Source organism: Danio aesculapii, unplaced genomic scaffold, assembly GCF_903798145.1.
Source record: "Danio aesculapii unplaced genomic scaffold, fDanAes4.1, whole genome shotgun sequence".
Classification (NCBI taxonomy): domain Eukaryota; kingdom Metazoa; phylum Chordata; class Actinopteri; order Cypriniformes; family Danionidae; genus Danio; species Danio aesculapii.
In genome coordinates this window covers 12,523-30,265 of record NW_026613757.1, presented here as the reverse complement: position 1 = coordinate 30,265, position 17,743 = coordinate 12,523, and the positions used below count along the sequence as shown (strand labels likewise).

The following is a 17,743-nucleotide window of genomic DNA, read 5'->3' as shown; positions in this document are numbered from 1 at the left end:
GCCACTCAGAAAAACTGTAATCATTTTCAGTATCTTGAATAAAACTCATATATCCAATTGCAACGTCTAAGTGGTTCATTAGTCATTTCGGCCTATTTGTTTACTTTATTAAATAAATGTTATTAGCTTTTATTTCAAAAATACTATAGTTATAATTCAAATACATTTGAAAAACAAGTATCCTGTATATAGGCTAATATGAAAATGAGTTCGTTTGTTGTTGAATGATAATGAATACTGCACTGAAATATAAACAGACAGGACTTATTTTAAACTATTAACATACATATTCAATGTAACATTATGTTGAAAGGAAAGCTCTTGTATATAATGTGTAAATAATCCTTGCTTTTGTTTTTAACTGGCTGTGTATGTAGCATAGGCTAACTTTACAACACGTTTGGTACAGCTGCCATGTAAAACTACAGTTGATGGGCGGAGACGAAGATACGTAATGTACGTAATGGTTGTTTTGTCTGTACGTGAACGCGTGTGTATCCCAAAAAACCAGTACGTGCCTGCACGGGCTCTAATGTCATAGTAAGTATATACAAGCGTCATTTTGTAATCTTTTTTATACTCTAACCATTAAACTAAAGCTTATAAGTAGAAATATACGATTACATGTATGTATAATATATGAATAATAGTTCAAATGTCTCTTGAAGTACTTGCGTCGTCGTTGCGCTGTTCCATGTAACTGTATGGACGTTGAAACAACTTTTTCAGGTAGATTTACCACTTATATTACCATTTATTACACATTTAAACTATATGACGAGTACATTTTCATATGTTTGGTGTACTAAAAGGGTTCCTCAAGTGTAAATCTGTGCTTAAAATCAGTTCTTCAACAAACTACTTTTAACAACATAGTTTCTCATTTAGCCTCTTTTTGCGTGCTACGTTTATTATTGCTTTCATGTTTAAACTTTTGTCTCATAGTGAAATGAAACTCGCATAAAATGGGAAAGTGTGGCTTCATGGTGGGTCATTTTGCGGTTTCCGCTGATTATTCGCTTCATCCTGCATTTGTCATGACATAACACACTTCATGCTGAGGCACACACACACACACAAACAAACAAAACACAGCTGCAACTGTGTGTGAAGTCTTTAGCTATGGCTTTTTATATAACCCCATCAACGATACAATACGATATGTTTCATATGTATGCTGTATTATTGCTAGGTATTCAGAATATCTTCCACCCTAATGTACATCACTATCTTGATTACGAGTGCTTAGTGCATTAAAACACATGATCATCAAGTTGTGTTACTGCGTGTTAAGACAGAAAGTATTATAGATACAGGCTGCACAGAAAATCTGCATGTTTATACAAGCAGTTACTTTTGTTTGTGTCATTGTTATAGTCAAATTGTGCACAAAAATTAACAAAATGTACTAACAATATGATTAGTGTTTGTATTAGCTGTATACGTGTATTATTTTATTAACTACAAAAAATAAATGTTTAACATAAACACTAAAACATGTTGGGAGTATAAAGAGATGCATTTATGTAGCATTTATTTTTATTATTATTACATAAATGATTATTGTCAGTACATATAAATGACAGTTTGTGCAAACTTTATGTGGTAAATGAGTGACCATGATTAAATATTCTCACGATTACATATTTTTTTTGCTTTAAACTTTTATAATAATTAAAAGTTCAAGAAAATAAATATTCAGTCATGCTTCAGTCACACTGACACATTTTCAATTTACAAGAACCTCTATGTTAAGCTGCTTTGACACAATCTACATTGCAAATGTGCTAAATAAACAAGCATGAATTGAATTTAACTTTATTTTAACGTATAATTCACTCTATTACTAAACCGTTAACTGTGACTTTTAGCTTAATAAGCTCCTAACTGGCTGCTGATTAATAGTTACCGTTTTTTTACAGACGCTAGGACGCATTTCTCAATACTTAGGTTACTTTTGCAAAACTCTTCACACAATTCTCCTAACCGACTTTGAGTATATTTCACATTCAAAATATGCACTACAACTACCAAAACACTTTATTCAGGTCTCAAATAAACTCTTTCTTCCAGATCACTAGCAAAGGTTGACAGCCGACAAACACACTTTGTCACCCACAAAACAATGACCTTAAAAACACTAACAACATGTAGCATTACAGTGTTTTCTTGTGTAAAACAAGGTCACATCTTATCATTGCAATATATATATTGTTTATAACTGCAATATATTTTACTGGAATGAATCAGACATGATGCAGAACTCATCAATATTTTGTCGTTTATTTATTTCTTAATTTTTTTAAGTAATTCCAAAATACAAGAATTTGTATATACCCCATCCACTGATACAGATACAACAGTAATGCTAATCTGGCTGGTTAAACTGCATTTTTAGATGTGAAATATGTTTCACTAAAATATTGCTGTTGAATTTTGCTCTTATTCAGTTTTGCATTATGTTATTGGTTTGAACATAAGTTTAACAGTTTTGAAAACAGTATGTAAGCACGTGCAAAATGTCCTGTACGTACAAAGATTTTTAGAGTTTGTGGTGTCAGAGTGAGAAAAGAATTCATGAAATTGAGAGATGGTAGTCATTGAATGCATTTTGTGCCAAAACAATGATAATTGATCCTCAGTTTAGCCCACATAGACTTCTGTTGTGCTCACTATGTGAAGGATTTTGCAAAAGTGACTTAAGTATTGAGAAATGTATCCTAGCGTCTGTAAAAAACTGTTATAAGGTAGTAGTTGGGTTTATTTACACTACATGATAAAAGTCTTGTTGTCGATCCCAGTTATAAGAGCAACAAATAATAACTTGACTTCTAGTTGATCATTTGGAAAAGTGACAGAAGGTAGATTTTTCAGATAAATCATCTGTTGAACTGCATCCCAATCATCACAAATACTGAAGAAGACCTATTGGAACCCCCATGGACCCAAGATTCTCACAGAAATCAGTCAAGTTTGGTGAAGGACAAGTCATGGTTTGGGGTTACATTCAGTATGGGGGCGTGCAAAAGATCTGCAAAGCTGATGGCAGCATCAACAGCTTGAGGTATCAAGACATTTGTGCCGCCCATTACATTACAAACCACAGGAGAGGGCAAATTCTTCAGCAGGATAGCGCTCCTTGTCATCCTTCAGCCTCCACATCAAAGTTCCTGAAAGCAAAGAAGGTCAAGGTGCTCCAGCGTTGGCCAGCCCTGTCACCAGAGATTAACATTATTGAGCATGTCTGGGGTAAGATGGAGGAGGCTTTGAAGATGAATCCAAAGAATCTTGATGAACTCTGGGAGTCCTGCAAGAACATTTTCTTTGCCATTCCAGATATAAGTTATTTGAGTCATTGCAGAGATGTATGGATGCAGTCCTCCAAGCTCATGGGAGTCATACACAATATTCATTCTTTTTCTTTTCTTGTACATTATATTTGTTAAGTAACAGGACTTTTGCTAAGCAAAGTCAGACCTCACTGTCCTAATGAAATCATTAAAAATCAAGGCATAATCATATCTTATTTTGGTAAAATAAGTGTAATCTAGAGGCCTTTGCCTTTCCTATAAGCCACTTCTGATAGCAAATGATCAACTAGAAGTCAAGTTATTATTTGTTGTTCGTAAAACTTGGATAGGCGACAAGACTTTTGTCAGGTAGTGTATTAGGAAGAATTAGGGACGTAGAATATGATCATGCAGAATATATATTTGTATGTAAAGGCAAGAAATATTCCACCAGTAGTTAATAATAAGAAACTGCTATCTTTGTATGTTTAATTGTTGAATGTTGACGTAAAAATTAAGGCACAAAATATCAGAAATGCTAATTGATTTCCTAAAGTTGTAGTCATTGTCTTTCTCTTTCTATCTGTCTCTCTTTTCCACACAGAAAATCTAAAATGAATGAGGATGTATATGAGGTCCCTGAAGGGACGGAGTATCGATATCTGGTGCAGGATGAGGAAGAGGAACAGATACAGTATGTCCGTCGGCACTACGTGAGTCCATTCCTGGTGTTGTCCCGCAGGTGCATGTTCCTCATCGGCTGCGGTGTGATCGCTCTCCTCACTCTTGCGGGATACCTGGCTTATGTTGCCAAGACTTCACCTCCAAGGGTGGCAGAGGTGCAGACGGAGTGCGGTTGGCTGCATGGGCAGTGGAAAGATGGGGCATACTCTTTCAAAGGCATTCCATATGCTGTAGAACCAGTGGGTGAACGTCGTTGGAGACCCCCGGAGAATTTAGTGGATGCGGGAAAGTGTTGGAAGGGCAAGTATGATGCTACTCATTTCCGCAGCATCTGCGCACAGGTGCAACCCCTACGAAGTGACGGGAAGGTCATGGGAGAGGAGGACTGTCTGCATTTGAGTGTTTGGACACCGAGTCTACATCCCGCTAAACCTCTGCCTGTCATGGTTTGGATCCACGGAGGATACCTCCACATGCTGAGTGGCCAGGAGAAAGGCTACTCCCCCACTGAAGAGCTGGCGGAACGTACGCAGATGGTTTACGTCAGTCTGAATTACAGGCTAAATGCATTTGGCTTTATGGCCTTGAAGATGTTTAGGGAAGGTTCTCCAACCAACTCCTCAGGTAAGACCGCATACCTGTACAGTTCACTTAGGACAGCTGTCCGTCTTGTCACAGAGTCCATTAGTGCCCTTATTGTAACCCCTCTTTCTGGTTCAACTTGCCAAGCAGGAGTTGAACCAGTGTTTTCTAGTTTCAGCCACTATTTATGAATCTTATGATTGTTTCAGTTCAGTGCAGTATAGTAACATTCAATTTGGGGTGGTAATCCTTGATCCATACTGTTTTCCAGTACTGGGTTGCGGGTGGAAGGGTATCCGCTGCATAAAACATATGCCGGAGTTAGGGTAATTGGTGGTTCATTCCACTTTGAAAGCCCCTGATGAATTAAGGACTAAGTTGAAGGATAGTAAGTGAGAGTGAGTAAAACATTTAAAACTAAAATACGCTAGTGTAGGCTAGCCTCAGTCTTGACAAGGGGATGTTCTGGCCTCTGTTAAAGCCACACCCCAAGAATCCACTCCCATACAGAGCATGGAACCAGTATAACCCCTCTGGTTTTCTCACCACTCCATGACAATATTAAGGGCATGGTAGGCAATCATGCTAACAAACACAATAAAGATCGAAGCCTCTAAGGACAGTTGCTAGTGCAACTTTTGAGGCCAGGGGAGTGATTTACTTGCACGTCTACTTTTTTTATTCTGAAAGTATTTTACCATTCATTCTCTACAGAGTCATGGATAAAGCAGTTTTTCCACTATGAATTCAACTGTTAAATCCAAATTTAATTAAACATTAAAACGTTGCAAGCTTTAGCAAAACTTTATATCATCGATTACCTACCCAGTTGGACATTTAAAGCTTGTCATTAAAAATCCATTTCCTTATGCAGAAAGTGAATGGATTTCTTCAGGAGCCCAGCTGTTTTATACTGAAATTCATGAGACATCATCTTGCAGTTTTTTTCCAGACAAGGATGTTCTGAGCGGTACTTCACTTACTGGTGTGTTTCTGTTTTCTGTCAAAGGGAATTACGGCTTCATGGATCAGATCCAAGCGCTTCAGTGGGTCCAGCGAAATATCCATCACTTCGGCGGCGATGCAGGGAGGGTGACCATATTTGGTCAAAGTTCAGGTACAACAAAACTTATTTGGATACCTGAAATGTCATTGCAATAGTGAAGACTTTTTAAACATATGTATGCCAAAGAAACCTTAAAATATAATAATTCCTTATACATGTTGATATACTTTTTTGAGAGTATGATCTTATAATTATTGAATTTTCCTTTTGGTAACACTTTAATACTAATTCCAACTACTAACTATTAGTGGCGTATTACTTGCCTATTATTTAGATATTAGCTGTTTATTTGTTTTTATAGAGTACATATTCTGCATGATCTTATTCTGCATCCCTAATAATAACCAATACCCAGTTAATATTAATAGTTTGTTAACACACTGTAAAAACTGTAAATTAGCAGTATTTTGTGATTTATGTTTTTATTAAATTTTTTAATTTCAATTTCCTCATTTATTTATGCTTCTGAATTGTATTATGGGATGTTGATCTTTCTTCTGACAACTTTTAACCTTGAAAAGTTGGTAAAAGTGACTTTTATAAACATTTCTAATAGTTTAAAGTGATATACTGTCTGGGTTGATGTTGTATATTATGGTACATAATCTGTGTAATAAACTGTCTGTGCATTTTCTGTTATTTTACAGACTTATTTCTATCTATAATATTCCTTATACATTTTACATTATATTATTCACTATACATTATTTCAAATTACAAAAATGTCAATAAAAACTGCAGAGTTGAGTTTTCAACATCTAAAGTCAACAGAGCAGAGATCAACATCCCATAAAACTATAAATAAACAGCAAACACTTATGAATCACAAAATATGGAAACTGTTAATTAACAGATTTGTTTTACAGTGTTGCACGAATTGTACCTTAAAATAAACTGTGACCAAAACATTTAATGAAAAGAAAAAGTTTACAGTACAGATCATTTTTCACCCATTATTACAATTATTAGGTAAACGCTAATGTAAAATTCTTTTTCACAATGGTTAGCTTTATAGATGTGTATTATGCCCAATTCACATGTGTCAACACTTGGCGGAGGGCGTGTCTGAAGTTGGAGTTGGCGAAATCTTCAAAGCAATGTCACCCAATGAAATTAGACCGCAGCTGGCTACTCTCTGAGCTAGTGTATTTGCATAAAGTGATCTGATTGGCTGACGCTTTCATTGGCACTTGAAAAGCTGAGAAATTCCCAACTTCTGCAGGAAGCAACGCAGCTGAAGCGACGCCGACGGAGCCACAATTCAGTTCTGCGACACTTGATGTCACCAATTCAAAGTGAATGGGAAGCTTTGACACTGACGCCCCATGTGAATCGGGCGTTAAAGTCATAGTTCTACCAAAAAATTTTATTTACTCATGCTCAGATGGTTCCATACCTTTATACAGTAGGATTCCATTTACTGTTGAGCTCAAAAGATTTTTGAAAAGTGGTTTATACCTGTAGCCATACCGCTCTGAAGATTGAAAATCAAATATTATAGAAGTCAATGGTTACCAGTTTCCCACATTTTTCAAAATAGCTTCTTTTGTGTTCAACAGACGAAAGTAGTGACAAGTGAATGTTGACGAAAAGATGACTCAGTTCTGAGTGAACTATCCCTTTAAGTATTTCTCTTGCTGTGTGATCTCAAGGAGGAACTTCGGTTTGGACCTTGATGATGTCTCCACTAGCCAAAGGACTTTTTCATGGTGCGATTGACATGAGTGGCTCGTACGTGTATAATGCTTCTCTGGAGTCAGCAGAAAAAGACAACTTAGAATTCCTGAGGAGAACCGGCTGCAAGGACGCCATCTGCCTGAGAAAACTAAACATCACTCAAGTCCTTCAGGTGAGGAAATTTATGGCTGAGCTCGTAACCTTCCACAGCCTGACTAACAACAGCCTCAACCTGTTAGCCTTTTCATCTGTAAACACTCTTTAATAAATCATCAAACCTCGACCGCAAGCCAGTTCTCACCAAACGCTCAATGAATCCCAATCTGAAGATGGAGTTTAATTTCTCTAAATGGTAGTCATACATCAGAAATGGGTCTGTGCTTGACTTAATGTCTGTGATTTGTATCTGACTCAGGCAATCCCGTGGCAGCAGTACCCGTCATGGGCGGCCGATGACTTGGTCGATCTTCCAGTCAAAGGTGCTTTTGTTGGCCCAGTGGCAGTAATTGACGGTCATGTTCTGGAAGCGCCTCCGTTTGAGTCCTGGGAGAAGCACGGCGCCTTTAATGACGTCCCGTTTGTGGTCGGAACAACTGAACAGGAGACTGATTTTGGGTAATCTGAAAACGTTCCATTTATCAGTTGTAAAATGTAAATAGGAAAGTAGTGTGCCATACAGAAATGATGTGAGAATGTCTTGAAATTGATGATTCGGAAATAATGTGGCTGACAGGACGGAGAATTGTATTTTTTAATGAAGTTGAATGAAAGGATTTGAATTTGAATTCCGTAAATAGATGGATGAATGTTTATGTGGATGGGTGGATGAATGGATGTTTATGTGAATGGATGGATGTATGGGTGGATGTTTATGTAGATGGATGGATGTTTATGTAGATGGATGGAGGGATGGATATTTTGTGTGTATGTATGGATGGATGGATGTTTATATGGATCGATGGACGGATGTTTATGTGGATGGATGGATGGATGGATGGATAGATGTTTATGTGGACGGATGGATGGATGTTTATGTGGATGGATGGATGTTTGTGTGGATGGATGAATGGATCTTTATGTGGATGGATGGATGTTTATGTGGATGGATGAATATTTATGTGGATGGATGAATATTTATGTGGATGGATGAATATTTATGTGGATGGATGGATATTTATGTGAATTGATGGATGTTTATGTGGATGGGTGGAGGGATGGATATTTATGTGGATGTAAGGAATGTTGGATGGGGGATGGATATTTATGTGGATGTATGGATGGATGGAAGTTTATGTGGATGGACGGATGGACGGATGTTTATATGGATGGATGAATGGATAGATGTTTATATGGATGGATGGATGGATGGATATTTATGTGGATTGATGGAATGATGGATGGATGGATGGATGGATGTTTATGTGGATGGATGAATATTTATGTGGATGGATGGATATTCATGTGAATTGATGGATGTTTATGTGGATGGGTGGAGGGATGGATATTTATGTGGATGTAAGGAATGTTGGATGGGGGATGGATATTTATGTGGATGTATGGATGGATGGAAGTTTATGTGGATGGATAGATAGATGGATGGATGGATGTTTATGTGGATTGATGGATGGATGGATGGATGGATAGATGTTTATATGGATGGATGGATGTTTGTGTGGATGGATGGATGGATGGATGGATGGATGGATATTTATATGGATTGATGGAATGATAGATGGATAGATGTTCATGTGGATTGATGGATGGATAGATGTATGTTTATGTGGATGGATGTAATAATGGATTGATGGATGTTTATGTGGATGGATGGAATGATGGATGGATGAAATGAGGGATAAATGGATTAAATAATGGATTGATGTTTATTTGGATGGATGAACGGATGGGGAGAAAGAGAGGTAGAAGGATTGATGGGTTAATGGAAAGTGAAATGTATGGGATGTATGAATGTATGTTTATGTGGATGGATGTATGGAATGATGGATGGATGAATGTTTATGTGAATAGGTGGATGGATGGATAGATAATGGATGGATGTTTATGTGAATGGATGGAATGATGGATGGATAGATGGTTATGTGGATGGATGGATGGATGGATGGATGGATGGGTGAAATGATTGATGGATGTTTATGTGGATGGATGGAATGATGGATGGATGGATGGATGGATGGGTGAAATAATGAATGGATGTTTATGTGGATGGATGGATTGATGGATAGATGTTTATGTGGATGGATGAATGGATGGATGAAGAAGGATGAATGGATGGGGAGAAAGAGAGGTGGAAGGATTGATGGATAGATGGAAAGTAAAATGTATGGGATGTATGAATGTATGTTTATGTGGATGGATGGATGGATGGATGGATGTTTATGTGGATAGGTGGATGGATGGAAAGATGATGGATGGATGTTTATGTGGATGCTTGGATGGATGGATAGATGAAGAAGGATGAATGGATGGGGAGAAAGAGAGGTGGAAGGATTAATGGATAGATGGAAAGTGAGTTGGAGGCACAGATGGATGGTAAGACAGAGATAGATAGATGGATGATGGGGGGAATAGAGATATGGGCAGAGGGATGGATGGACGGAGATGAATGAATGGATAAATAGAAGGATAGATAGAGAGATGGATGCATGTTAAATAAAGTCCAATAACTTGCCTACTTACCCTAATTACCCTAGTTACGTCTTTAAATTGCACTTAGGGAAATTAGTTATTCAAATTATTATATTAAAAGATGTGTTTACAGCACTTAATATTTGAAAAAAAAAATTTTGACTTCATCTGTGTGTTTTCCTCTAGCCCTCCATATGGAAACATCTCCACATGGACTTGGGGGGATTATCAATGGATTGTTACAAGTATGTCAACACATAAGACACATAGATTTCTATATATATATATATATATACAGTAAGTGAATGTGTTTCCTCACCACATACCTGTCAATCATTCCCTCAGATAAACTGAGCCCTTTCGGAGAGAACGTGACCAGTCAGGCTCTGAAGCTGTACAATAGCTCAGTTCCGTGTCCGACCTCTGACCGCTGTCCAGAAAGGCTCTTCACCACCATGGTCTCCGACATGAAGGCCTCCTGCCCCAGAAATGACCTTGCTAAAAGAGCTGCAGGTTCAGATCCATTTTTCACTTCACAATTCAGGAAGCTTTCTCAGCACTCTAAATATTTGATCATTTGTGAGCTGCAGTAAATATTTCATGATAAGTGGCTGTGTAAGCAGGATAATGTACAGTGAGCAGTCATAATTGCAGAATAAACTTCCCCAGGATGATGCAAGACCCTTTAAGACTGACTGTACATTATCCTTTAAAGGAACAGTTAACTTTTTGTTGTGAAATATGAGCAATACCAGCGTTATGGATGTGACATTTGCACTAAAATCTCAAAACATAAATTCACATAGAAAGTGTATGGTGACATTATATTGAAACATCTGTTTATATTTTCCAAACTACTAACCACAGAGTTGTGGGATCAGAAAAACATCAATCTTGAAAGCTTTTTTATGTTAAATGAGGGAAATAAACATGCGTTTTGGATGTGACCAAAAAAGTACTGTAGAGTTTACAGTATACAACACACTTTGTACATTAAAAGGATGAGAGTTGCCTTTCTATAGAACAAACATGATTTATTTTATTTGATTTTACATTCTTGCATTTATGAGGACTTGGGTAAATCATATATACACTCACCGGCCCTCTTTATTAGGTACACCTTACTAGTACCGGGTTGGACCCCCCCTTTTGCCATGAAAAGTTCCTTAATGCTTCGTGACATAGATTCATCAAAATACTGGAAAAAGTCCTCTGAGATTTTCCTCTGAGGTTCATATTGACATGATAGCATCACACAGTTGCTGCAGATTTGTGGGCTGCACATCCATGATGTGACTCTCCCATTCCATCACATCCCAAAGGTGCTCTATTGGATTGAGATCTGGTGATTGTGGAGGCCATTTCAGTACAGTGAACTCATTATCATGTTAAAGAAACCAGTCTGAGAGGCTTTATGACACGGTGCATTATCCTGGAAGTAGCCATCAGAAGATGGGTACACTGTGCTCATAAAGGGATGGACATGGTCAGCAGCAATACTCAAGTAGGCAGTGCTGTAGGTTGACACAATAATCAGTTGGTACGAATGGGCACAAAGTATGCCAAGAAAATATCCCCCACACCATTACACCAACACCACCAGCCTGAACCGTTGATACAAGGCAGGATGGATCCATGCTTTCATGTTGTTGACGGCAAATTCTGAATTTACCATGGAGAAATCGAGAGGTTTTTCCAATTTTCTATTGTCTAATTTTGGTGAGCCTGTGCGAATTGTAGTCTCAGTTTCCTGTTCTTAGCTGTCAGGAGTAGCTTAGGAGTGTCACGAGGTGTGGTCTTCTGCTGCTTTAGCCCATCCGCCTTAAGGTTGGACGTGTTGTGCATTCAGAGATGCTGTTCTGCATACCTCGGTTGTAACGAGCAGTTATTTGAGTTACTGTTGTCTATCAGCTCAAACCAGTCTGTCCTCAACAAGGCATTTGCGCTTACAGAACTGCCGCTCACTGGATATTTTCTTTTTTTCGGACCATTCTCTGTAAACCTTAGAGATGGCTGTGTGTGAAAATCCCAGTAGATCAGCAGTTTCTGAAATACTCAGACCAACAGCCATGCCACGTTCAAAGTCATTTAAATCCCCTTTCTTCCTCATTCTGATGCTCGGTTTGAACTGCAGCAGATCGTCTTGACCATGTCTACATGCTTGAATGCATTGAGTTATTGCCATGCGAATGGCTGATTAGAAAATTTTACGTTATCGAGCAGTTGGACCTAATAAAGTGGCCGGTGAGTGTATAATTGTTTGAAAACATTGACAGACTTTTTTTGAGTATTTTTACAGCACTGTTACACATTCCATTCACTTACTATAGTAATAACAATGAATTATGCATAATTATATGTAACTAACCGTAACCATACTAACCTAACCTTTATGGCTATGAACTATACAATTCAACAGAGGCAATGATGTTACACTATGATTGAAAATAGTTCTGAATCTTCTCTCTCAAATGTCTTCTCGGTTACATAGCAGTATAGTCTCCTGATTATTACACCAGAATAAGAGTATAGTTCCTAGCCATATTGGCCTGGAAAATAGCAACTTTTAATTTTTCATTGGTCTTAGTACACGGTGTAACTACAGAAGAGTCAAGCTTTAAATAGGAAAACCATAAACTCTTCAGACATTTCTGAGCGAGATGCTAATGGTCTAATCCGATTCAATGATCTATGCTAAGCTAAAGGTGCCAAACTAGAAAGATCAACTGAATTGATTAAAAAACAGTTAAAGCTCAACTGTTTAACTTTCCGGGGGGGGTGGGGGGGGGGGGGGGGGGTGGAGTGTTCATTAAAATGTGACTTTTGGATGTTTTCGCATGTGTTCCAGAAGCTTTAAAGAGCCCAGTTTACCGTTATCTGGTGACTTACACTCCATCAAAACAAGCCGAAGCCTCCAGCTGGCTTCCCTTTCCCAGTCGCTTCGCCTTTCATCTGCTAGACAGCCTGGCCTTCTTCAGGGGTCTCGAAATGGCGCTAGGGACTCTGTCACCTGCTGATATCACCTTCCAGGAGATGATCACCAAGTATTTTGTGCATTTTGCCAAAGAGGGTAAGCTGAACTTGAGACTTCCCAAACTAATAGCATCAAAGTATATTAGCAAATCCATTGAGATGCTTGTCTCTCATTTTTGGGATAAAATGTTATGAGGAAATGCGCTTCACTTTAGTTAATGTAGCTATTAACATGAACAATCAATGAACAAAACATTTATTACAGTATTTATTCATCTTTGTTAATGTTAGTTAATGATAATGAAGTTGTTTATTGTTTGTTTTGTTAACTCACAGTGCATTAACTAAATGTTAGTGAGCACAACTATACATTTTAATAGTGCATTAGTAAATGTTGAACTATGAGTAATAAATGCTGTACAAGAGTTGTTCGTTCTTAATTCATGTTACTAAATACATTAACTAGCATTACCTTATGAAACATTATAATGTGTGGCCTGTTTTGACTATTGTTGTAGAGTTTGAGGGTGTTACAACCCCTGATGTTAGTCCAGGGGATGGTGGGGTTTGACATTCATTTGTAATTAAAATATATTTATACACACAGTGAATAAGTGCTAAAGACAACCAAAATAATACCAAAATTGTGATTTTATTTATATTTCCCAAAGTGAACGAAGAAAAACAACAAATAAATCCAAAATAAAGTAAGGCAAAATATACTATTTACAATATTTACAACACTGAAACAAATACAAAGACAGGAGAGCTGGCAGAAGGGACGTGGGCGGCGCTAAAGGAACGAAAAGAACAAAACCCAAACTAAATCTAACTTCCCAAAAGCATCTAGCTAACTAACTATGTGAAACTAAATAATTAGCACGCGAAGAGTCTTCCGAGTCCTGACTGTCTACTCCATCTATCTATCCAAAAGTACAAGGGGTGGTGCTCGCCCCTAACCTAATGTACTATACAGAAGAGTAGTCCTAAGTATTGCAAAATGTATGTCACGTGACCTTCTTACCTGTCCGCTTCGTCCAAGCCTCGTAAACAACGTTAAACAGAGAAATGGAGTGATCTACAAATAACGGACAGATAACGTGCACACAGAAACGGGCAACAACAAAATACACAGTTAGACGGGTTTTTTCGCAACGCAACAAGAAAACAAGATAAGAAAGGGAAAAGAGAGGGCTGGTGAGTGGTCTGGCGCGCGCTTTTATGATGGGTGGTCTTTGCTTATTGGATGTGACGTAAGAATGACATAACCGGGGGAGAAATGACTGACAGCTGAATAGACCAATGAACGGAACCTGTGAATAATGAAAGCAGAAATGGGAGAGCAGAGAGAGAAAACACAAACAGAGCACAAATATGTAACAGAGGGGTGTAATTATTATTATTTTTTGAAAGAATATTTTGTCAAGAATCCATTGACGTTTACTTTTAATCATTTATCCAAAGCAACTTATAAATGAGAACAATAGAATTAATCAAAGCTGCAAAAAACAACATGTAAATACTATGAGAAATCCCAATTAGTCTAATGCCATATTTTCAAAGAACCCCTTTTTGGTATTATATATATATTTTTACTTTATAGTGGGAAAAATAAGTATTGAACATGTTTTTTTCATGGGAATAATATTTATAAAGGAGCTGTTGATCTGATTTTAAATTTGGATTCTCTATTGGATTTGAATCAGGCCAATCTTGGCTAGGCCAATCTACAGCTTGATTTTCTTTCTCTGAAAGCATTTGTGATCATTGTCTTGCTGAAATGTCCACCCTGGTTTCATCATCATCATCCTGCTAATGTAGATGTTAGACTGAAGCAGCTTATATTCATTTGCAATGACGAAGGGCAGAGGGTTGCTGAAGAACTACTGAGAGATTTCAGCTGCTGTCTGGGCTTTCCATGCCTTTCTACAACTCCCTTTCTTCATGTGTTTTTCCTGTGTCATTTCATTTTATTACTTAACTTCATTTGCAAACTGATTCGATTTGTTTTCTTTGCATATATGGATTTCTTTGGTTGTTACCAACATCTGGTGAACATTTCAAGACAACACCTCTTTTAGAAATATGTTTTCTGAGAAAAATGGTGACGTGTTCAATACTTACTTTATCCGCTGTATAAATGCCTTAGCTTTAGCAAAAGTAATAGAAAACCAAATGCTGAACAAAATATATCAGCTTTGACAAAAATATAACTGATATTATAAAGAAATGTTCTTAAACAGCTGCATATTTAAATAATTTATGAAGATTACATTACAGCCATCATGGTTTTCACTAAATTGCATTTTTTTAAATATGTATTTAAATATGTATTAAAACTCACTAAATTGCTATTTTACATTTTAAACTTCATATAAAATCAATAATAATTTGTTTTGTTTTGTAATGGTAATGTTTATTATTGTATTACAAGGATTTTAGCTAAATGCTTTAGCTTTATTTAAAAAAAATTGGACCTTTTGAATGTAAGCTAGTTTAAAATTAATAATAGTAATATGGAATATAATAATATAATAATAATATAATATAATAATAGTATGGGAAATGTGTATTAACCATTCACTACGACTATCGCCCAAGTAAACTGCTTATTAATAGTCAGTAAGGTATTTATTTAGTGGTTAAGTTTAGGTATGGTCTATTATTAAAATACGTAGACTCATTAATATGTTTGGTTACTTTGAGTTATTTTAACTATTCATTTAACTACTGAGTAATATAAATTATATAAGCTTTCTAAATGGCTACAGTTAGAATGTTATTTGGATATAATTATGCATAATTCATTGTAATTACTATGGTAAACGCGTGAAATGTAACAAGGGCACCTTAAAATAAAGTGTTACCCAAATGTTCTTTATAAGTACTAATAAACAAGTAATATGCAATCTAATAAGCACATGAGTGTTACTCCCTATACTATTACCAGAACTTTTAAAACAAAAACAATGTTCTGTCAATGTGATCAAATCCTATCCATAACATTACCAGTGTCTTCATAACCTCGCAGGTCGGATGCCCGAGGAATGGCCGGCGTTTCCCGCACGCGTCGCCCTGCTGGACAAGAACGTTTCTTTCGTAAAGAGCTACTCCAGCGAGAGATGTGAGCTGTGGGAGGAGAACGGCTTCTACTCGTATGCCTGGGTCAACTGAGCCTCTTCACCATCACTGACTGCGCTTTATAGTGTGATTATACAGCATTTACACTAATCATAGCACTGGAGGGTATTTGGCGTGCAGTTGTTTGCACCTAATTCCATAGGAAAGGAAAATCATGTTTATCTTAAAGGCAATAGTTCACGCAAAAATGAAATATTCCTGTTAAATCACACCACAGGTCATCCAAGACTTTTTCATCAGTAGAACATTAAAGTCTGCATAAAGCGGAAGCTGCAACCGTTTTTGTTTCATATTGTGACGCAGTTCCTAGAGAAATGGTGGGCGTGGTGTTTTTGTTTTTTTTTCTGCAAGCTAATTGGATGCAGTATATTTCATTCAGAAAGACAGAGAAAAGGGTTTGGGGAGAGTTATTACAACCTAACAGAGTCCTCCTCACCATTTCTGTTTGTTGTCAAAACTGACAGTTGGAGGGGCGTGGCTAACATACTTAACCACGCCCCTCCAACTGTCAGTTTACCTCAGACAGAGGTAATCTGAGAATTTAACTGAAAACAATCAGGAGTTGCATTGTCAGATTGAAATTTTAGATTACAATTAGTTTTTCTCAATAACATTCACAGATGAATTGTTCACCACAAAACTAGCTAAGCTAACAAAATCAATGTTAGTTTTGATTTCATGTGTACTTTAAATGATAGTGCTTAAAGAAATGAGACCAGTTTTTTTTTATGTGTTAACATGTAAATTGCGTGTTAAGATGTAAACATGTTAGTTCTGCATGTTTTGGCCCCAATGGCCTTCCATATTCATGGTTCCTTGGTGACCCATATAATGGCAGTGAATGGTTACAGGTTTTTTAGATTTAAAATAAACACATGAGAGGGATGGTGAAGCAATCACCAATATCTATTAACAAACCGTGTCCTCCCGTGTTCTGACCTCCCGTCCAAGTGTGCCATCATGATTTTGTCAACAAAAGTGACAGGACTACAATCAGACTACATTCATGCATGTGCCGATATCTGTTTGACTAGGCCAGTGCCTAGTAGTAGTGAAGTTAATGGGGCGGATAAGGGAAACATCCAAAATATGTACTGTTGGTGTGCCTACAGGAACAGGCTTGGGAAACACTGGACCAGGCTGTAGATTAAAACGAATAACATCATAAGTAATGTTTAATTTCCTACACAGACTGATAGTTTTGCTTCACAAGACCTCGGTTTGTCTTCAGGAGCGGTGGCTAATGGTTTAGACTCGACATCCAAAATATGTACTGTTGGTGTGCCTCTAGGAACAGGGTTGGGAAACACTGAATTAGGCTGTGGATTCAAGCTAATAATATTATAGTGTTCAGTTTCTTACACGGACTGATCGTTTTGCTTCACAAGGCCTTAGTGTGTCATCAGGAGCGGTGGCTGATGGTTTAGACTCGACATTCAAAATATGTACTGTTGGTGTGCCTACAGGAACAGGCTTGGGAAACACTGGACCAGGCTGTAGATTAAAGCTAATAATATCATAATGTTTAGTTTCTTACACACTGATCGTTTAATTTTATAAGACTTCAGTGTGTCATCAGGAGCCTTGGCTATTGATTTGGACTCAGTTGTATGCATTTATTTTGAATCTAAAAACCTGTAACCATTCACTGCCATTATATGTAATAATCAAGGATCGCGAATTCAGC

At 37.3% G+C, this 17,743-nt stretch overlaps 1 protein-coding gene across 2 annotated transcripts; it reads left to right on the top strand.

Moving 5' to 3' along the window:
- The first annotated feature begins 456 nt into the window (after window positions 1-456).
- si:ch211-71n6.4 (para-nitrobenzyl esterase) lies at window positions 457-16,532 on the top strand. Of its 2 annotated transcripts, none has more exons than XM_056452657.1 (9): window positions 457-540; window positions 3,895-4,598; window positions 5,566-5,673; window positions 7,275-7,471; window positions 7,715-7,914; window positions 10,129-10,187; window positions 10,288-10,455; window positions 12,791-13,012; window positions 15,947-16,532. In XM_056452657.1, exons 2-9 carry the CDS (start codon window positions 3,905-3,907, stop codon window positions 16,087-16,089), a joined length of 1,791 nt encoding a protein of 596 aa, XP_056308632.1. In that variant the 5' UTR covers window positions 457-540; window positions 3,895-3,904; the 3' UTR covers window positions 16,090-16,532. The 2 variants fall into 2 exon arrangements, with proteins under 2 accessions (XP_056308632.1, XP_056308633.1); XM_056452658.1 differs by lacking the exon at window positions 457-540 and adding an exon at window positions 646-729.
- The last annotated feature ends 1,211 nt before the right edge of the window (window positions 16,533-17,743 follow it).

Excerpts from the sequence above, each read along its gene's own strand:
- si:ch211-71n6.4 (XM_056452657.1), top strand. The coding sequence starts at position 3,905 with ATGAATGAGGATGTATATGAGGTCCCTGAAGGGACGGAGTATCGATAT. Across the intron at positions 7,472-7,714 it reads ACATCACTCAAGTCCTTCAG|GCAATCCCGTGGCAGCAGTA; the intron begins GTGAGGAAATTT and ends TATCTGACTCAG. Across the intron at positions 10,188-10,287 it reads TTATCAATGGATTGTTACAA|ATAAACTGAGCCCTTTCGGA; the intron begins GTATGTCAACAC and ends TCATTCCCTCAG.